The 23,890-nt window shown below is 37.5% G+C and overlaps 1 protein-coding gene across 1 annotated transcript; it reads right to left on the reverse strand.

Moving 5' to 3' along the window:
- Positions 1-6,065: 6,065 nt before the first annotated feature.
- On the reverse strand, positions 6,066-7,459 carry LOC141647570 (transcription termination factor MTERF15, mitochondrial-like). The gene has a single exon (XM_074455810.1). The coding sequence runs from the start codon at positions 7,420-7,422 to the stop codon at positions 6,232-6,234; it is 1,191 nt and encodes a 396-aa protein (XP_074311911.1). The 5' UTR covers positions 7,423-7,459; the 3' UTR covers positions 6,066-6,231.
- Between the last annotated feature and the right edge of the window lie 16,431 nt (positions 7,460-23,890).

The raw sequence follows: 23,890 nt of genomic DNA on the forward strand, positions 1-23,890 counted from the left end.
TGATCTATCAATACCAGCCTGTCAACATATATTATGACAATATCGTATAATATATACATTAACTATAAATATCGCATATTTATAATTTGCTAATTAAATATAACTGGTTACATTTAATTACGAATTAACAACTTAATTCGTTTAAGCTAACATTATATACATTTATTAAATATAACATATTATATTCAATTTACGAATTGACAGTTAATTCGTCTCAGCTAATATTATTTAATTAAATTAAATAATCGTCTCATCAACACATTGACTAACTGTTTAGTCAAATACATGAACTAACCTTTTAGTCATATAAGGCATCAATGTGATTACATTTCCATAATCACATCTCTCAAACACATCCTTTAGGTGTGACTTTTAGGGACCAGTTGATCACCGCCATCAGTATGATAATAACGTCAAACTTTCTAGCAAGCCAACCGTTATTAAGTATTCGTTAATCAACTGATAAAATACGAAGTATACCCTTGTGAACCTATAAGAGATTTATAAATGTTATCACACTAATTTGTGGAGGACACAAGCTCCAACACCACCACGTCCCCTGCCTGCCCTACATCACCATCCCCTCCGCCACCCCCACCACCACCGCCTCCTCCCTCTCACTCCCATGCCACACGTGCCTCCCACAATATCTACAAACCTCGCCACATGATGAACCTCACAGCCCAACTCACTCCCAATGAACCTCGCACTGTCAAAAGTGCGCTCTCTGACCCCGTTTGGCGTGCTGCTATGGAACTGCAGCACTCTGCTCTCCTCTCTAACAAAACCTGGAGCCTTGTTCCCCCTCACCCCTCCCAAAATATTATCGGGTGTAAGTGTATATTTAGCACAAAATATAAACCCGATGGTACAATAGACAAGCACAAGGCCCGCTTGGTTGCCAAAGGATTTCACCAGCGCCACACTATCGACTACACTGACACCTTCAGTCCCGTCATAAAACCTGCGACGATCCGATTGGTATTAACTCTTGCAGTCACTCGGTCTTGGCCCCTTCGCCAACTTGACATCAATGATGCATTCCTACAAGGAACACTAACTGATGTCGTTCACATGTCTCAACCTCCGGGGTTCGTTGACCCTGCCCATCCTGACTACGTATGCCACCTCCATAAAGCTATCTACGGTCTTAAACAAGCCCCTCGTGCTTGGTATACGGAGTTGCGAAACTACCTCATCAGCCTTGGATTTACCAATGCCGTCTCTGACACCTCTCTTTTTTACTCCACACTAATGTTACTCTGTTTATTCTTGTCTATGTAGATGATATTATTGTCACAGGATCCTGCCCTCAAGCCGTCACCAAATTTATCGCTACTCTTGCTACCCGCTTCTCCCTCAAGGACCTCGGCACTCTCTCCTACTTCCTTGGAGTTGAAGTTGTTCCAACTACAAAAGGAATTTACTTGCACCAAAATCGCTATACTCTTGACCTTCTCCAACGTGCCAACATGCTCGATGCTCGCCCTGCTGCCACCCCTCTTGATGCGTATGAGAAGCTCACCCTCACTGCTGGCCAACCTCACACTGATGAAACCGAGTTTTGTGCACTCATTGGGTCCCTTCAGTACCTGTCACTCACTCGCCCAGATGTAGCCTTTGTTGTTAACAAACTCTCCCAATTTATGCACAAACCGACTGATCTTCACTGGAAGGCCCTCAAACGTGTCCTACGCTATCTCGCTGGCACACCCTCTCATGGTCTCACCATTCACCGTGACTCTCCCCTTACTCTTCATGCCTTCTCTGACTCGGACTGGGGAGGTGATGGTGACCGCCTTCTCTCCACATCTGCCTATCTTGTCTACTTGGGGCGCAATCCCATCTCCTGGAGCTCGAAGAAACAAAAGACAATAGCTCGGTCCTCCACCGAAGCCGAGTATCGCTCTATCGTTAATGCTGCAGCTGAACTCATTTGGCTCACCAATCTCCTTGGCGAACTCCGTGTTCAACTCCCTGCCACGCCACATATTTACTGTGACAATATCGGTGCCACTCAACTCAGTGCCAATCCCGTGTTCCACTCTAGGATGAAGCATGTGGCCCTCGACTTTCACTTCATTCGTGAGCGTGTCCAATCTGGCTCTCTCCATGTGATTCTTATGGTTCAAGACAACCAGCTAGCTGACCTCCTAACTAAAGCCCTTCCTCGTTATCGCTTCAATATGCTCCTTCCAAAGATTGGGCTCTCATCACCGCCGTTCGTCTTGCGGGGGGATGATAAGATTGTGGTATCACCGTAATCTTTCGGTTTATCTTGTAAATAATTATATTACTGTAATCTTACCTATATTATTCTCCATCAATATTCTTAGCTTGTATCTTAGGTCACCTTGTGTAAAACCCTAGCTACCTATGTACCCTATATATATTGTTGATCGTAATACAAAGAATTCACAATTCAAAATATCACCTCTGCCTCAATCTTTCAATAACAACAACAGCAACAACAATTAATTATGATACATATGGCAGAGGAAATTTTTAAATTATCTCAATCTAGAGCAGAAAACGAGCATTAAAATTGTGGTCGATAATCAAGCAAACTATAGCTATCGTAAAGAATCAAGATTTTCGACGAAAAACCAAGCATTTCAGCATTAAATTGTAGTTTGTCAAAGACGTCCAAAAGGGATGGGTTATTTCAACTTTAAGTACTGTAAACCCGAAGATCTGTTGGCAGACTTATTCACAAAGCCTCCTGCAAAGAGCAGATTTAAAGAATTTTTCAATTGGGTTATTTAAAGATTTTCATTTGTTACTACTCTCTTTGACAAAGTCATGATCCTGTTCTACGCCTTAATATCGAGGTAGGTAATTACAAATGTTGATCAGGCCAAGTGAACGTAAATTATTGATTGTTTTGTTAGTTACGACTATAATAGTAGGCACCAAGCAATGATGATGCTGTAGGCAATTCGAGGTTGATGCTCTCATAGAGTTCCACTTCCAAGCCTTGAATGCATCAGCACTGCAACGACGACAACATTGCCCCAATACCTGAATGGATGCATCAGCACTCAACAAATTTACTCGAATAAGCCGAGTTGAAAAGTCTCTTAATCATGTATTTTATGAAACAGCTGAAATAGGTGATTCGTCATGTACTTTAGAGTGTAACAGTATAACACCGAGTTCACCCCAGCAAATTCTGCAAACTAGTGGAATTGATAGTTGATAGTTACGGATTGCTATTCGCCAAAAAACTGCATCTATACGGCTCCAACCACATAGTATTAGAAAGTATAAGTTGAGGATATAATACTAGTACACAAGATAACATATTAAGCAAAATATAGGGATCAGAATTTTCAATTGAAATCTACTTGGCTGATTAAAATGTGATTTGTAGTGTAAAATGGCCAACATGCTGTTACTATTGGCAAAAACATTGAAGAAAAATAACCACATATATTACTCCAACTCGGTTGAAAGTATTGACATGGATTAATCATTAACTAGTATAGACCCCGTGCTACAACACGGTAACTTTTAGATGTAATTGCTAGATATGTTTGCATTTAGAGTATTAATTTCAACTCATTTTCAGTTTCTTGGGGATCATATTGATAAAATTTTACTATTAAAATAAATAAAATAGGAAAGTCGACACTTTTAATCCGAATAAATTAATGAATTTTACTTGAATTACGTTGTCAACTTTATTCAAAAAATAAATATTATATTATTATATTCACTAAAGGCATAAATCTCGTGAGATTTATATCATCAGATCAAATATGTATTAACTAATGAAGGATGATAATTATGGAGATGAATGATGATTGCATAATAATTTTAGTGCGTAATTATGGAGATTATATAATAATACCCTAGATTATCATAATATAGTGGGATGTAGTTTAACTACAATTTAAGGGGTTGTTATCCATTCTTATTCCCATTTCCAATGATTTAATATCCAAATAAATAGGTCCATATGTGGATTATGCAATTTAGGCGGGAAAACTAATCAGAGTTTTATTCTCTTAGTAATAAGGGGGAGTAAGGGGGAAGGGGGATTGATATGTTGCAAAGATTGCAGAATATATTAGGGATAAATGATATGATGTTATTTTTTCGGATTTTATCTCTGATGAATTGATATGAGATATTGTATATTGGGAGTAATTTATTGTGATTCGAGATATTGTGATTTGAGATTTTCGAAATAATATTGTTAGCATTGCATAATTTGTGGGGCAAATTATAGTTTTTTTTCCATATAAGATTGTATAATTAGAAAAGTCAACGCATAATTTATTTCTATGTATAAGATTTCAAAAATTATCACGTTAGAATTTTAGTAATGATGCCAAATCAATGAAATATCAATTAGTTTAAGTCTAGGCCCAACTTAGAACGTGCTTTGTGCTGTTTACAATCCATAAGGCAGACCCATCAAAGTGGGAAAACACTTGGGCGGGAAAATACTAAGAGAATTTTATTCTCTTAGTAGTAGGGGGGATGCCTAGGTGTTGTATTAGATTGGCTAGTTATGGAAGATCTTGCGCTTTCTCCCTTCACTAAATGAAGCACGCTACACTCAAAAAAAACTTTATCCTCCTCCTTCTCTCTAAAAAAACCCTAGCCTCCATCAATTAAATCTGGGGTTCCATCGATCATTGATTGATGGTAAGCCCCTCAAATAGTTTTATTTATCAATTACTAGTATGAAATATTATGAATTAATCAATAACAGTCTCCTTTTTGGTGAGATCTGTTTTTCCGTCTTTATTTTCAGAGTTTTTTTAGTCCTTGTCTTTCTAGGGTTTAGTATTATTATTGGAATTATAGATAAGAGCGGTTTGTTGATGATTCATCATACGACTCTACAATGGATATGCGTTATTCGTCAGCGATCTATGATGCCAGTAGCAGGTAAATTTTCTCCATCAATGAATCAAACGAAGGATCCCCTTAAAAGCTACATGAAGAGAGCGATACAAGGACGAGCCGAATTGTCATAGATCGCTGACGAATGAAATACTCCCTCTGTCCCGGTCATTTGTTGTCCTTTTTCATTTTGGGTGTCTCAGTCATTTGTTGTCCTTTCGATTTTAAGAATGAAATTGATGAGTAATTTGATCATTCTCATTCAATTTGTTCCACTTGTCATTTAGTTATTGGCCTTTTCCTCATTCCTTGATCTTTGTGCCAAAACGAAAGGACAACAAATGACCGGAACGGAGGGAGTACAAAGTAGCTCACATTCTCAGACATGCATGGCTCTCTGCTTTTAAATGCCAGGCTGTTTTAAGACAGTTTTCTATCATGCAGCCTTCCATCTTCGAAAACCCCAAATTTAAGGATGTGAAATTGCTAGTGAACTAATGCGCAATGCCATGAACTTGAGCGACATACTAATAAATCTACTAGAACCAAGAGAAAGAGGAGACCAAAAAGGCTACATGTCGAAACACCTAAAACTTGACGAACACAAGAGAAAGAGGCCTTGCAACATTAAATCAGTCACACAAGAGCAAGACATGTCTTTTGGGATTAACTCAGCATTAGGAATCAACTTTTTACTATCACTGATTGAAAATCGACAACAATCTAGAGTACACTAAGCACACATACATCCTCAAACCTTTCACCAATTGTCATTTAAGACCTCTCATAGTCGAATTAAATAAAGGTAAAGATGAAAGATGGTTGTTTGAGGATCTAAAGAACGACCTACCGCCAAAACCTTTTTAGATTACTGTTCGATGGCCCCTATCTTTGATAGAAAATTCTCACAAAAGTTTTTGTATTCCAAGACCCAACCATTATGTCACTTATTTACCATTATATAGTCTCTGTCTTCCAGTTCCAAAATCTCGAATCAGGAGTTCGAAGAGGTATCAATAAAGAAAGTAAGAGAAGGCGAGCGAACTATAAAAGTTTGAAGAGAAGCACACAGCATGGACAGGAAGTTAGGAAATTCCTAAAGAACCAGAATCGATAACAGCAACCAGATGCACTCTGGCTTCCAATATTTCTATACAATTAACAAATCAATGACCATGAGTCCATGACAAAGTGAAGAGTGCACGCCATTAAAAATGAACCATGAGCAATGTCGCTTCAATCATAAGTCAAGGCATACAATGACATTAACCTACTAAAGTAATAAAACACACTCAGACATTTTTTTCAGTGCAGCATAGGAAAGAAAAAAAAGTTGGACCAACTTTTGCTGCTTTAGTAAACATAACTGTAGACTTAGCTAAGAGTTTGATGCTTGGCATCGCCTCGCCTCGAAATGGCGTCAATGTTGGAACAACCTTTGTTACTTTGATAAAGTTGAAGAAGACCAGGTACATCTTCCTTAAAAGGTTCGATAAGTATCTTTAAGAACAGCTTCTCAGTTTTAATGGCCGCTGTATAGAGGTTGTAATCTATTAACAAACCCTTCTCCTTCAAAACCAACAACACCCGATGCCTAGGCGCCACTCGATTCTCAATGCTATAACCCAACAAGGCAGAATGTGTAGCTAAGAAATCGGGCTTGTAACCAAGTTCAATCATAAAAAAACCCAACTTTTTCCTGATACTTTCTTCAGATATTAGGAAGGCATTAGGACTTCTCCTCATTAATTCAGAAACATCATATTCAGTCCATCCAAAGCTTTTTAACACCTGACATTTCGACTCGATTTTCTGCTTACTAGAATTACACAACAAATGCATGCCGTATAAAAACATCCCAGAATTTCGAGGAATCCCCAAATCCTCTTCAACCCCAATCAATACATTTCGGAAAAACTCGGGTTTCCTCATAAAGGATCCAGGTCGCAGAAGAATCCCATTACGAATAAGCTTAATATCGATACCATACTCATTAATCAACATTGCAACATTTGAAACAAGATTTTCCAAAGCAGAGTTCGATAAAAGTTTAGATCTTTTGAAAACCTTGATTAGGTTTTCATTACTGCCCAAAATATCCCTGATATCATGGATGATACGATTCATAGGTAGATACACAAGTGAAGGACTTGATGCAAAAAGACTAACTAAATCAGACCCACAAAAACCATGATCTTGAATAAACTTAAATTTGGGTTTTAGGGTTTCGTCAACATTACAAGCTAAGATTTTAGGGTAACAAGACACAACCTTTATAATGTGGGTATCATCAAAGCAGTGTTGTTTTAAAAAATCGACAACAGAATTAGCATTTTCAGAGAATTTGGAGTAGTCGGCATACTTGTAATGAATCTTGGTGGAAGTGGATAGAGCTTGTTGATCAGAGAAACCCATATTATTCACCAAATAATTAGTGTAAGATTGATTTGGGGATTTGGTTTTTTGATTTGGGGAATTATTTGAAAAGAAAAGAAGGTGTTGGAGACTATGCACATTGTAGAGTCCTTGAATGCGGTTTTTGCAACGGATAATTGCAGTTACCATTTCTCTCCTCCTTTCAATTTCTCCTTTGCTTTCAATTCTACTCAGAATGCGCATGTTAGGTTTACGACTCTTATAAGGGAGATATGGAGTGTAAACCAGGGCACACGTGTTAATGGATCCGACCCGACTTAATCTATCTTAGTAAACTTAAACAATCCAAACGATTTCATTAGATAAAGGTTGATCGAAGACTAGTAATACCCGTTGTAAGGTGTCAAAAATCTATATCTATCTATCTATCTATATTATTAAAGGAAGCTTTTTTCGAGCGATTATAGAGACTCCAATATTTAGAGAAGACTCGAGCAATATTAAATATAGTAGAAATTAATCTAAAACGTCTTAATTATCTTATGAACATAAGATATTACGTAACTAATGGTTGAGTTATCTGACAATACAAAATATTCTATAACTACTAATTTGGTCAGATTAAGGACTCTTCATTGATCAATTTTAGTTACAATAGAAATCAGACTTTAAGTATATAAGGGGGCGTTTGGTTAGGGGTATTTAGGAAAGGGAAAGGGAAACAAACCCCCTCATACCCTTTGATGGTGTTTGTTTCATGATTTTTGCCATTTTCTTTCCCCACTTCATTCCCCTCTATACCCCATCACAGCTCTAACTCCATACCCCTACCCCCCTTAAGGTATGGGATTTCATTCCCTACCTCCTCTTATCTCACATGAATACTACCATAGCCACCACCGCACGAACCACCATAACCATCAACCATACAATCCACCACCGCATGCGCCACCATAACCATCAACCACACAATCCCACCACCACCACCACTGTCGACAAAAATCTGCTGCCCCTCGCCGGCGACATGTCCCTCTCGTCCTCCTCGCCGGAGATACGTTCTAAACCGACGACCACACCCTCAAATCACCAAATTTGGTGTTTTATGGGGCAGGGAAACTGATCTGGTGGTGTTTAAGTGGTGATTATGGAGGGTGGTAGTGATTTCAAAAAAGGAAACAAAATGAAACGGTAAACCTGCGTGGAGGTGGGCGGAGTCGCTGGTGGTCGGGTACAACTCACCGGTGGCAGGTGCAACTCGCCGGCTGTTGGCGAACTCATGCTTGTCGGTGCAGGTCATTTTGGTGGTGGTTGGTGTTGAGGGTTGGTTGTTGGTGGTTGTGGGTGGCTGTTGATAATTCTTGTCTTTGGGTTTCAATTTTTTTGTCATTCCCTTGTAATTTTAACCAAACAAGAATGAAAATTAAAGGGGATCTCTTTCTTTTCGTTTCCTTTGCCTTCAATTCCTATTCTGATTCTCTTTTCCTTTCCCTCGTTCGAACCAAACGCCCCCTAAGTATATTACTCCATATGATTTTTAGCAGTCAATCAAAACTTTAATTCTGAGATTTTTTTTGCTTCTCTTCCCTAATCCCTTCACAATTTTTTTTTTCTTTTGAGCGCAATATTATATACTGCAAGTTTTGATGTATTTTCATGTGATCTTACTTGCTAACTTATAATTGTGAATTTCTTTTATGTTTTGTGCAGTGCAATATACGGAGTAATCGGATACTATTTGACTATTTGTGTGCTCACGTTTTTTCCTATTTGTAAGTTTATTAGACTTTATTTGTAAGTCTCATGTTCTCACTATAAAATGATTTGCGATTTACAACATTCTATCATTATACTAAAAAAGCTTATTTATTTATGTTTTTTTTTTTGTGCAGTGCAATATACATTCTATCATTATATCATGGTTGTGTGCGATATGCACGAGGAATGGTCACGACGAATTGAACCAACGCTGATGAGCGTTCCTTTGCTACCACTAATACATACATGCATTATGTTTATTAGGTTTCCATATATATACAGTATGTATTGTTAGATAATTTGATGTTTTTATAATTATTTTAGTCATATGGTGCTTATACGAGGGATAGCATAATAAGTTTTTTTTTTTTTTTTAGCAGGTAATAAGTTAAAGGCCCGGAAGATGGAACAATGATCCTAAGTTTATACTTTTTATCATTTCAATCATATTTCTTTTAGTGCTTTTATGGGAAGGTTTTATGAAAAGTGGAAGATAGTAATTTTGCTCCTTGAATTAAAAATAAATGTGTGCTATTATGTTTTATGAAGTTGAGTTGAATTGTTTCAATGGGAAGGTCATACTGATGTAAAAATCAAAATCATATAGTGAGTAAGACGGGTAAAATAAAGTATGAGTAGTTGATTTTCTTGCAATAAATTTGTATAAGACCATTGTACACAAGTATTTGTAATGAAAAATATTGGCAGCCCACTCCACTAGCAATGGAATACGAACTACTACGCTAACTCGAGAGAGCAGTGAGCTCGAGTTCGGGCTCCCCTCTATAACTGGATGAGAAGTCGAGCTCGATCAACTCGGAAAACTCACGAACACCTCGAGTTTGTGTGATTAGATAATATATTACTCTTATTTTTTGTAAAATATATTTTATTATGATCAAGCTTTATTTAACTTTATTTTTATTTTTGCTTGCAAATTTATGAAGTGAACAAAGTTAACGGAAAAGTGTAACAAAGATTCATAACGATTAATTTTGTTAGTTGGGTCCTTAATGCATCATATTTACTCTTCTGCAAACCTTTATGATAATTTTTTTATTTAATTTTAATTTTAACGGGTATGTATGTATATATTGCATGAGAATAAGATTATACTCCCTCCGTTCCGGTCAATTGTTGTCCTTTTGTTTTGGCACAAAAACCAAGAAAAGAGGAGAGAGCCAATAACTAAATGACAAGTGGAACAAATTGAATGAGAATGGTCAAATTACTCACCAAGTTTCATTCTTAAAATAGAAAAGACAACAAAATGATCGAGACACCTAATGATATGGAAAAAAATGACAACAAATGACCGGGAGAGAGGGAGTAAGAGATAAAGTTTAATCTATAAGAAAATTATCATTGACATGCAAGTTAGGATATATTTTGCGTAACATTGTTCTTTCAAAAGAGCTCTAAACAAGCTTGATGAAATCGTGTGTCAATATTAGCTACTACAAGAATTTGATTAACAATAGAATAGGTGGTATGGTTAACAAGAAAATCGTGCACAAACAACAAAATGTCTATTCCAGTAGGATATACGTACAAGATCGGTCTATTTTTATATATAAACGCTTATTACATCATAACCTACAAGGCCACAACAGATTAAAAGCAAATTATATCGTGATCAAATCCATATAATATTAAAATTAATGATTAGAGAGTTGAAGGGAGTTTAAACTCTAATCGAAACAAACTTCTAATTATGATCAAAATTGCAGTAGTCATATTTTGTACGCATATTAGGGAATTTTTTTCTAAAATGGGATTGAAAACCAAAGAAATTATCAAAATAGGTTGCATTTCAAAGTAATTACCCAAAATGGGTCCACGTCAGCACCGAAGCTAGCTTCGGATTCAAGTCGTTCTCCCCCTAAGCGACTACATCCCGGGCAACAAGTTAATATTAGTGATGTTATGGCTCGGATGTTTTTGACCCAAATCGCTGTGCCGGTAGGCGACTTGGGCTAAAGTCGCTCCCCCATTGAGCGACTACAATATTTTGGGGTAAAAAAAATAATTGTGTATGTTTGGAGATTCGATCCCTCGTCTACTGATATAAATGCCTAAATTCTTAACCACTACAGCAAGTGTGCTTCAATATTTATGTAAGCGCTTAAACATTTATATTACATATTAAATGCAGCAGTTATATATTTAGAAAGAATATATTTATTTGATTTCAAATATTAAGCATAAATATTCTGTTGGCATTGTGGAGAAGAGGCAAGGTTTAGTCTACTTATGATCAGGGTTCGATTCCCCATAAGTTCTATTTTTTTGATAATTTTTTTTTAATAAAAATACTACTTTACGTCTAAAGTCGCTGCCGCCCACAGCGACTTGTCTTCTAATCGCCGGCCGGCTGAGCGACTTGGACTAAAATCTTGAGCAACTTTATTTTCAATTTTTCATGTCATCCCGGATGTAGTCGCTTAGGGGGAGAGCGACTTAAATCCGAGGCTAGCTTCGGGCTGACGTGGACCCATTTTGGGTAATTATTTTGAAACTCAACTCATTTTGATAATTTCTTGGGTTTTAAACCCCATTTTAGAAAAAAAGTCCAATTTTGGATTCAAAGATGCTACTGTCTGCCCTAACTCTGATAACTGTCGAGAATTAATGGAAATTATCAATTTTGAGTCGGTTGATGCAACCCCAGATGCTCAAGGTTCTGATATCTGTCCTGAAATTGAAAATATTGATTTTGGAAGCAATGATGAAACTTTCAGCCCTCAATTCAATTCTCAAGAAACAAGGAAAAGTTTTGATCTCACTCAAGTACTCAAGAGTATTGATGTTGAATGCAATGATGCAAGTCTATGTTCTAACGATTTCAGGGTTGATGCAAGCCTTGGAGCCCAAGTGTCTGATTATTCATCTTGGAGTGTATCTCCAGAATTCTTTCCCAAGTACAAGTATTTACCAGCTGACAACTCGTCCTTGTTAAGCGCGATTGGCTGTTTCTGAGTGTTACTCCGTAGGTCTTAATTTAGAATGTCACCTAATGACATTTGTTATTATTGTAGAGTCCAGATTTGATTGTATTCATTTCAGACTGTAGCAAATTATTGAATTTGTTTGTAAGAAATTCGTAATGCAATAAAACATTATTCTTTTCGGATTACTCAAACTTTTGCCTTGCCTTGTCTTTCTCTTTTAATGCCTATTTACGACGGTTTTTTGGCTATGTTTGTTACTCTATATGAATGCTTTCTATAGTTTTGTTTCTGGAGGCAAATAATTACTCCTATTACATTTAACTGAGCAAGCAAATTCTGTATATGAAATAGAGATGTGATGTCAATTCCTAATTCTAAGTGACCGAAACTTCTAACAATGTGGTCTCGGTTTAAAATCAAAACTAATAGGAATATTTATAATAGGTGGGCCTCAACTATCACCTTAAGGTTTTGGTTGAGTTGGTTCATCTATCAAAAACTTGTGAATCAAAATTGTCATTAGTAACTGGTGAAAGAGTAACAGACGGATTTCTGCAGGGATACTGTACTGTGAAGTACTTTAGTAAGAAAAAAGAGACCGAGGACAACACCTGCCGTCTGGACAAACAGGAAATTCTTCGGTGTGTCTTCAGATGCTGTAGCAGGGGGAACACAGTCTGACAAGTGTCATCATGGCAAAACATATGACAGGAAGGCCGAAGGTGAGATTTGTTGAGCACCATGCTGTAAATCTCGGTGAATATTCCGGAAGCTAGAGCTGAGTATCCCTTCATAAGGCCTCTATTTAGAGGGAAGTTCTTCATGTTGGTTACTATTACTGCTCTACTGAACCATGCACTGCTATTGGCTGCCGTCAAATGTGCTATCCATAACTGTCGTTATGGACGATGTCACAGAGGTTAGACACACATCAGTTTTCACAAGACTTTTCAACACCACCTGTGAATCTGTTCAGGAAACACCATTACTTTCTCTTTTATCAAGTTTAAGCTTCACAACTTGTTTCTGTGCATCATATGGAAAGTTGTTCTGTACTCCTGAAATTTTCTTTCACATTATATTTATACCACAAATATTCAATTTCTGCGGAATATGCGTAAGAAGAAGGCATATGCTGGTAAAAACTTGAGTAATGCATGTTACAGTATACATTGATGAATTTTCAGTTGGTCGATCAACATCGTGCAATACTTTTTCACATTCTAGTATTTGGATATTCTTATACTAAACAATAACTGATTCGATTGTTTATAAGTTAACATTTGATAATCAATCTTTATACGATTGATTACCATCAGGAACTTCGCCGTGTCAGTCTTTTATGCAAGATTTAAAACATTCTAGTCGAACAAAATATTCTTTTACTAGACAAATGTTGGATCATCCGCCTGTTGTTTTCTGCCCAGTTTGCACCTGAGTCGAAGAATGATGATGGCTTCAGTGGAAACATGTAAATAGCGAGGTGCAATGGACGCTTTTGACTAAGGACTCGGGTTGATCCATATCATTGTTAAGGACTCGACTTCCTTTCCAATACGTTTTCCTTGCTTCAAAAACTTGCAAAAGTGATGTACTGGAATACGGAGTATTACAGTAGCAAATACGTACTGATTAATGATTAATTATGTAACTGATTAAATTTTAGCGGTGGTTGGCGGAATTATTACATAACCCGTTATTGGTGAAATCAGGTAAGGAGTATATAAGGTTGTGATTGGGAGTAATTGGATGGTTTTTGTAGTGATTTGGAGCGATAAGGATGCGGAGGAGCTCGGTTAAATATGTGGCGATGTAGGTGTAGAGACGGCACAAAGAAGGACAAAGCGAGGCTGAAGACATAAACCCTTCCTTACAATCAGTGTGCTTGACAGGAAGAGCATATAAATAGTACAGTAAAGAGGCAGCAGATATTGAAAACTCCGAAATGTAATCGTTTGCACACCAATACTGAACAAACAAGGGTAGAACACTTGCTGTCATCTTTTAGTAATAATATAATATGCAGGAATGAACCTGCTAGTTTTAAACATTACACCCAGAATGTAACAGCAATCTTGTTAAGACTTAATAACATGAATGTTCAAATTTCAAATAGCAATATCAGCACTTCATGCGGTTTGAAACCCCTCTCGAGTCTTGCCATTTTCACTGGTCAGGAATCAGGATATGCTCCAGGAATGGAAGAGGCAATTGTCTCGGTTATAAATAGCAATATATTTAAGATAATACCCATTTATATTCTCAACAAGGTATCCATACAGTGCAGTTAGTGCAGTAGCTCCATATTCAAACGTTTCATCAGGAGCCACCAGAGAAGTTTCCGATGCCATCCTTGCCATTAATCTTAGCACCCCCTTTCAGTGGCCGTTTATTGTCGAGTGGAAATTCAGCGGTAAACATTCCCATCTTCTTTTGGAGCTCAGAAAGATAATCGTGCCATGTTTTGCCTCTAGGCGTCTTCTTACCATCCATATAATAACATCTCTTCAGCCCAATGAACTCATTCATTACTTGTTTTCTCGACTAGTGCCAACCTCGATCGTTAAGAACTACTTCTCAGTTTTAATGGTGGCAGTATACAAGTTGTAATCTAACAAACCCTTCTCCTTCAAAACCAACAACACCCGACGCCTAGGCGTCATTCGCTTCTCGAGGCTTAAACCCAACAACACAGAATGTGTAGCTAAGAAACCGGGCTTGTAACCAAGCTCGGTCATAAAAAAAAAAAAAACAACTTTTTACTGTTATTTTCTTCAGATAATAGCAAAGCGTTAGGCTGTCTCCTCATTAATTCAGAAACATCATATTCTATAGCTTGCATCGTTTGGTCTGGTCTCTGAACAGGTTTCACTATTGACTGTCGATGTTTCCACAATCATTTTCTCAACAACTATTTGTTGATAAAACACACTCATTGCCGTTGCATACAATCCGGCAGTTGCACATTGACAATATGAATTTCCGAACAAAACTCACTTGTCTACAGCAATTCAGCAAATCATCCGGCAGTTGCAAATGTTCCCCATTGAAAATATGAATTTCCGAACATACAATCCGGCAGTTGCAGGAATTAATATCCAAGTATACAACATTACACTTACAAAAAAAAGTATACACCATTACAAGATAAATTCCTCTAGTGCTTTCTTGGAACTCTTCTCATAAAGAAGCTTCTTTCCTGAAGACATTAGCATATCAAAGAGTACAAAAAATGATGAAAATTTGGTGTCATTTTCTCAAAAGATTTTGTAACTTTGATGGCCCTTCTTATCTTTATAAATACCAAAACATTTAAAGCAACCTCATGCATCCACCTCATCATACACAAGTTTATTTTTTAATTTTTTTTTTTTCAAAAAAATAGTGATGGTGGACCCCATTACTTTCCATTTCATTTAATTTCTTTGTAATTTATGTTGTTTATTCTTTGTTCACTTTAGTTTTTATAAACAAAAAATTTGTACGTAAATAATATGATTATGAAATTATGCAATACAAAATGATATACAGTCAAAAGTTTAATTACAACAATTGGCAAAATTAAATATAATTACAACAATTGGTTAAAGTAAATAATATTACAACAATTGATAAAAATCACATTTTTATTAATAAACATTATTAGATATGAAATACTAAATACAACTATCAATTTACTAATAAATAAAAATATTAAAGATAAACAATTCAGTTCAACTCTGATAATTATAGTTGATTCGAGCCAACAAACAAGACGGGTGATTGGTGACATAATGTAAACACGATTATTCAACAACACAGTTTAAATGACAATATGATGTTTACGAAGTGAGTTATCTATCTAGAGTACAAAACATATTAATAATAAGAGGTATATCAGGAATTAGCGGTTTAAATGTATCTATTTTATTCTTTGAACAAAGTAATCCAAGCATGCACCCTATAATCAATTAGATATATAAATTATAAACATGACATTTATAACATCACAAATTCTTATTATAGACGGGGATATCTCTCTATAGCTATAAACGGGCCAAACATGACATATATAACGTACATTACATATATTTTTAAATATTTTTTTTAATAACAATGTTTTAAAAGCAACCTCGCGCAAATTGCGCGGGTTAAAAACTAGTTTAGATTATTGTTTGAATATTCCGACGAAAATTTCAGTAACTTGCAGCATCCTTGGTGTCTCTTCAACAAGCTTCACAGTACCCAGCTGCCAGCGAAGCCACAGGCTACAAATACAAATATAGTCCGTGTTTCAAGAGCCAACCATTATGTCACTTAATTATCATTATAAGTCTCCGTCTTCCAGTTCCGAAATCTCGAATCACGAGTTCAGAAGAGGAATCAAACAAGGATGTAAGAAAGAAGATCATTCTAATACTTGTATTAATATGCTAATGACTTCAGGGAAGAAGCTTCTTAGCTAAGAAATCAGGCTCGTAATCCAGCACAGCCATAAAAAAAAACCCAACTTTTTCCTGATATTTTCTTCAGATTTTAGAAAACTAACATGATTTCTCCTAATTAATTCAGAAACATCATATTCAGTCCAGCTTCTTAACACCCGACATTTCGACTCGATGCGCTTCTTACTAGAATTAAACAGGAAATACAACGATACAATTGATATCACATGTCCCACTTTTATGTCTCATCATGTGTCCCCTGCCTGAAGATTTTGACACATTACACATAAAATAAATAAAAAATGGTAATAATATTTATCAAATAATGAGACACAAGATGTGACATAAAATAGAACAGATGAAATACACTGGGAAATACACGCCATACAAAAACATCCCAGAATTAAAAGGAAGGACAAGATCTAAGATATAATAATACGAATCAAATTAGACCCCAAAAAACCCAGATCTTGGAGAAGTTTAAATTTGGGTTTTAGGGTTTTGTCAACATTAGCAGATAAGATCTAAGGGTAAGAAGATACAACCTTTTTGATATGGGTATCATCAAAACCGTGTTGTTTTAAGAAATCAACAACAGAAATCGCGTTATTATGAATAAGGCCATTAAAAATGGAGAGAGCTTGATTGATTTTGGGGATTTGGTTGATTGATTTGGGGATTTGGAGATTTGTGTGGCTGCAGTTACCCTTGACATCTTGTTTCATCTTGTTGCGATTTGTAATGGTTTTTTCCCCTCTACAAGTTCTATTGCATTGAATAGAAGAATAAGGTACTAATACAGTGTAATACTTGACGCCGTTATAACAGATGCGAGAGATAAATTTTTGGGTAATTTGGGGGAAGAATACAAACTTTAAGGACACGACATTAATAACTTATAAAGGTGGTAATCGGTCAGTGGGGTCGGGTTTGGGTCGAGTCGAGCCGGGTTGGGTCATATCGGGTTCGAGTCATTTCGGGTCAAATAATGTATCAGGTCGGGTCATTTCGAGTCAAATGATGTGTCGGGTCGGGGTCATTATCGGGTCCGGTTACTTTATCACATTACTTCAATTTTTTACCATTAAATCTAGTTTTTAAGCATTATTTGGTTTAATTACTTCATTATTAAGTCAAACATAACAATATAATTACAAAATCACTTTTATTTTGATCCATATTAAGCTTAATAATTGTTGGTTCATCAATTTAATCGGGTCAGTATCGGGTTGGGTCAATATATGGTCAGGTCTGGGTCGAGTTCGGGTCACTGATCATCGAGTTAAATCGGGTTACTGGTCGTCAATGGGTCGGGCCGAGTCGGTTTTGGGTCACTGGTCATCGGGTCATGTCGAGTTACGGGTCATCATCGGATCGGTTTCGGTTTCGGGTTGCGATATTCTTGGGTCGGATCAGGTCGGGTTTGCTCGGGTTCGGGTCGGGTCAGACTTGCCAGCTCTACTAACTTACAAGATTGGCTACCATGGAAAGAGTAGTAAACCTTAAGGTATCGAGTGAATTTTCCGATAGAATAAATTAACAATTACTCCCTTTTATAAACCACTTTTCTAAAATAACTCATTTATGAATTTTTTTTTAATAATTTACTCCCATCAAATCTACTCAGGTGATGTAAAACCGGGTACCAATTGGGTGTGAATTTTAGACACAAAAGGGACCTGATTTGGTGAAGTGTTTTGAGTGATATTTTTGTGTTTTTAGAGTTAGTTTGCAGCGGAAAATGTTTAGTAAAATGGATATGGATTAGTTAAGAAACCTCGCAAGATAACTCAACTAAAACTAAAATCTCCAACCAAGACCACACAGGAACAAGGAGGGAAACAAAGGATATTTCAACCAAGAACACACCGTAAACAAGGCTGAAATAAGGCGCCGACCTCGCAAGGAAGACAAGAACACTCGCAAGCATTCAAAGTTTGAGAGAAAATCTCTACACTTGGGTTTATATTTCTGAAAATTGGATTCTTACAAATGAGGGAGGCTTGGTCCTTATATAGCAAAAGATGTGCTTGGGCTCCAAGGTAACATTAAATGCTAGGGGAAATTTCCTAAGCATGCTTGGGCTCCAAGGCATTATTTAAAACTATGTAGAAAAAATATGCTAGATTTTTGTAAAAACTAGGTGAGGAAAACTAGGTGAGGAAGACTAAAATCATCCTCTAACTTGGGCGGCACTCTCCTTGGGCGGCACTCCTTGGACGGCACTTCTCGGATCAGCTAGAGCTCGATGTCCAACTTATCATTGTGACATAACTCGCATTTCTTTTAGCGCCAAAATAAGGACTCGGATCAGCGTTAAGTAAGAGTGCGCTAGAGCTCGACATTGCTCCCGCATCATTCTCTCCTTCTTCAAAAGAATTTGTCCTCAAATTTTCATCATCCAAGTATGGAGATAGATCACCAATATTGAAAGTAGCACTTATACCACCATAGATCACCATCGGCCCTTGGCATTAACTTGTTCTTTCGCTTCGAGGGAAACCTCTCCTTGCGAAGATGTAACTTTACAAGATCTCCCACCTTGAATGTAGGCTGTTTTTGATGCTTATTAGCTTTCTCCTTGTATCTTGCATTAGCCTTCTCAATTTGAGTTTTGATTTGCTCACAAGTACGCAAGAATGCAGCTTGTCTTTCCTTAGCTTCAAAACTTACCATCTCCTTCTTTGGAATAGGAATAAGATCAATAGGGAGATAAGGATTTATCCCATAAACGATCTCGAATGGTGCACGGCCAGTAGTCATAGACGGTGTACGATTATAGGCAAACTCAGCATGTGCCAACTTCACATCCCAATCCTTTGTGCTCTTACTCACTAAACCTCGTAACAAACTTCCAAGCGTTCGATTTGTCACCTCCGTTTGACCATCAGTTTGGGGGTTGTGAGAAGTACTAAACAACAGCTTAGTACCAACCAAACGCCACAATGTCTTCCAAAAGTAGCTTAAAAACTTAGTGTCTCGATCGGAAACAATAGTTTTAGGAATGCCATGTAGACGAACAACTTCCTTGTAATACAACTCAGCAACTTTAGAAGCATCATCAGTTTTGTGACATGGTATGAAATGAGCCATTTTTTAGAATCGATCAACCACCGCCATGATTGAATCTTTACCTCTTTGAGTTCACGGCAACCCAACAATAAAATCCATGCTTACCTCGTTCCATGGTTGTGTAGGAACTGGTAAGGGAGTGTAAAGCCCCTTAGTGAATGAACTTTTCGATATTTGGCATGTAGCACACCTTGCTATCACATCTTGCACATCCTTGAGCATCTTAGGCCAATAGAAGTGCTCTCCAAGGATATCATAAGTCTTATTGACGCCAAAGTGTCCAGCCAACGCTCCTCCATGTGCTTCTCTAACCAATAGCTCTCGAATTGAGCTCTTAGGAATACAAAGCTTGTTTCCTTTGAACAAATATCCTTCTTGCACCGAGAACAAATTAGTAAGACTAATAAGTTCATTTGAAAAATCAGGATCATCTTTGTATAATTCTTTCAATTGCTCAAATCCAAGTAACCTCGCATCAAGTGCAACAAGCAAACAATGCCTCCTCGAAAGCGCATCAGCCACAACATTAGAGTTTCCCATTTTATACTTTGAAGAAAAGGTAAAGGATTGTAGGAACTCTACCCATTTGGCATGTCTTGCATTCAACTTTTGCTGTCCATGAATGTGCTTTAGAGCCTCGTGATCAGAATGCAGAACAAATGGTTTTGGGCAAAGATAATGAGCCCAATGATCCAGTGCTCGCACAATCGCATAGAACTCCTTGTCATAGGTGGAATACTTCAGCCTTGCTCCACCCAATTTCTCACTAAAGAATGCAATAGGTCGTTTCTCTTGGATTAGAACAGCTCCAACTCCAACTCCGCTAGCGTCGCATTCAACTTCGAACAATTTGTCAAAGTTGGGCAAAGCTAGAATAGGTGTTGAACACAACTTATCTTTGATCTCATCAAATGCCTTTTGTGCACTTGGATTCCACACAAACTCTCCTTTCTTTGTTAGCTCGGTGATAGGTGCAACAATAGAGCTAAAATTCTGAATGAACCTTCGATAAAACGAAGCCAATCCATGAAAACTTCTAACTTCAGTAGTTGTTTTAGGAATAGGCCACGATTTAATTGCTTCCACTTTTGAAGTATCAACGCTCACCCCTTCTTCTCCAACGATATAACCAAGAAAGGTCACACTAGGCACCATGAACATGCATTTCTCGAGCTTTCCATAAAGTTTCTGTTCTCTTAACTTCTCAAATACCTTTCTCAAATGTTCAAAGTGTTGCTCCTTATTTTTGCTGTAAATAAGAATGTCATCAAGATAAATAACAACAAACTTATTAAGAAATGGCCTTAGGACCTCATTCATCAGCCGCATGAAAGAACTAGGAGCATTGCATAACCCAAATGGCATAACAAGCCACTCATATAACCCTTGCTTTGTTTTGAAGGCTGTTTTCCATTCGTCACCTTCTCGAATCCTTATTTGATGATAACCACTTCGAAGATCAATTTTCGAGAACACACGAGCTCCATTCAACTCATCAAGCATATCATCTAGCCTCGGCATAGGAAAGCGATACTTGATTGTAATATTGTTCACCGCTCGGCTATCAATACACATACGCCATGTCCCATCCTTCTTGGGTACCAAAAGAGCAGGTACGGCACAAGGACTAAGACTCTCTTGCACATAGCCTCGATCAATCAACTCTTGCACTTGTCTTTGCAACTCTTTAGCCTCTTCTGGATTGCATCGATAGGCTGGTTTGTTTGGAAGTGTAGCTCCTGGAATAAGATCAATTTGGTGCTCTATGCCACGCTTAGGAGGTAATCCAAGTGGCAACTCTTCCGGGAACACATCACCAAACTCATTCAACAACATTTGGACAGTCTCGTCATGAACTCCAATTCCTTCTTCCACATCTCGAACCATAAGAACATAAGCTTGTTCCCCTTGTTCTAATGCTTCAACAAATTCTTTAGCATTCATAAACAAATTCTCATTTTTCTTCTTTACTTTGTTAGGTGACAAGGGTTTCAAGTGGAATCTGTTTTTACCCTTACTAACAATGTAAATGTTATCCCTTCCTTGATGAACAACTTCTCTATCAAACTGCCATGGTCGTCCCAATAGAATATGACACGCACTCATGGGTAACACGTCACACCATACTTAATCTTCATAGGGACCCATAACAAATGAAAGTAAAGCTTGTTTCTTGACTTTAATCCCACTGTTTTCATTCAACCAATGCAGCATATATGGTTTATGGTGATTACGAGTCTCAAGCTTAAAGGAATCCACCAATTCAGTAGCAACCGCATTTGTGCAAGACCCACTATCAATAATCAAATTGCAAGTCTTACCATGCACCTTACAACGAGCATGGAAAATCTGCTCACGTTGCTCCATTTCAATCGGTGTGGATTGAATATGCAAGTTTCTCACCACGAACATCTCCTTATCAGTGTCATATGATGGTTCGACAATATGAGTGTGAACCTCATCATCTTCTTCATCTCCATCGTTCTGGACAGAATTGACCTCCGTCTCATTTGTCACCACGAAACATGGAGTAATCTCACCTAACTCTTGAAGAGTAAGGGCTCTCTTTTGGGACATTCATTAGCGATGTGTCCATAACCTTGGCACTTAAAGCATCTCCTAGCACGCATATCTTTGAAATCAGTAGCAACTCCTTTGCCTTTGTCTTTGGGTTCTTCCTTTTTGGCTTCCTTATTGAACGATGATGTAGCGCTTGACTTATAAAAAGGATTAACACCCTTAGAACCATCACGAGCCACCATGGGTTTCTTTCCTTTGTCCTGCTTTTCAAACTTAAGAGCAAGCTTACACACATCATTAAAATCAAGGAAATTCTGAACTTCAACTCGTTGGGCCAATTAAGGACTCAAACCCTTAATGAATCGAGCAATTTGCATCTCCTCCCGTTCCTCAAGGTCACACACCATAATTAGTCTTTCAAACTCCTTAATGTAATCAGTCACACTTAAATTACCTTGAGAAAGAGATGTAAGCATCAAGTACTGCTCTTGTTCATAGTCTCTTGGCACGAAGCGTTTTTGCAAGTGCTTCTTCAACTTATTCCAAGTCTCAATCTTACTCTTTCTTTCACGCCTTCTTTGCTTCTGAAGGTTCTCATACCACAAGGATGCATACTTGGTCATTTTCAAGGTAGCAACCTTGAATTGCTTGTGTTCATCATAGCCTTTATATTCAAAGACTCTCTCCGCTTGTCTCACCCAATCTAGGAATTTTTCAGCATCAAGTTCCCCTTCAAACTCCGGGATATCAAGTTTTAATCCACGATCATCATCATTATTCCTCCTTGGTTCAGGAATGGAATGATGGCTCTCATCGGAATCTGAACTTTCAACGTGCCTCCTCCCCTTCTTTCTAAGAGTATGATTACAAATCTGATCAATCTTGTAATTCATTTGTGCCATTCGTTTTGTTAAGTCATCCATACGTTCCTCCCATGGTTCTTGATATGAACCATCATGAGAAGACATTCTTTTTTTTTTTTTTTTTCACGGGTGAACAGTACCAGGACGTGAACAGTAAATTTTTTTTCTTTTTTTCTTTTTTTTTGTTTTTTTTTTTTGTTTTCAAGATAATAACACTAGCAATGGATCGTCTTGCTTATGGAAAATCAAGAGTCTGGCTCTGATAACCAATTTGATGTAAAACCGGGTACCAATTGGGTGTGAATTTTAGACACAAAAGGGACCTGATTTGGTGAAGTGTTTTGAGTGATATTTTTGTGTTTTTAGAGTTAGTTTGCAGCGGAAAATGTTTAGTAAAATGGATATGGATTAGCTAAGAAACATCGCAAGATAACTCAACTAAAACTAAAATCTCCAACCAAGACCACACAGGAACAAGGAGGGAAACAAAGGATATTTCAACCAAGAACACACAGTAAACAAGGCTGAAATAAGGCGCCGACCTGTGGACAGCGGGCCGCCCACGGGGGCGCTTGGTGAGAACGAAACAAGCGTTTGCATTTTGTATGGAGTCGCCACCAATTTTTATGGGAAATTGGAACCGTTCGAGTACCTCGTGTCATGTCAAGACACAAAGTAGTGACATGAACACTAAGCAATCGTTACCCTTAGCATTCTATGTCTAGAATGACTCTCGTGGATGCCAATGAACACGGGTGTTCACAGATATCTGGAGTAAGGGGTGAGGGTACGTATTAGGAAGCTCTTTTGATCGAACACCTAATCCCGCCCGCCTCGATAGCGGCCTCTACTAATGATTAGGGAAGTTATTCGTACTTGATATATCGTCGGCTATATGCATGCAATGCAACATCCAAGTTTTAATCCTAGCATGTGAGAATTAATACTAAGTCGGTTGACACGTAATTAGCAAACAATTGGGTCGAAATTGGGATTTAGGTTCATTTACATGTGAAAGCATACAAATGATAAAAGAAATACAATAATTATGAATTACAATAATGAAAATTAC

This window comes from Silene latifolia, chromosome 3, assembly GCF_048544455.1.
Source record: "Silene latifolia isolate original U9 population chromosome 3, ASM4854445v1, whole genome shotgun sequence".
Lineage (NCBI taxonomy): Eukaryota > Viridiplantae > Streptophyta > Magnoliopsida > Caryophyllales > Caryophyllaceae > Silene > Silene latifolia.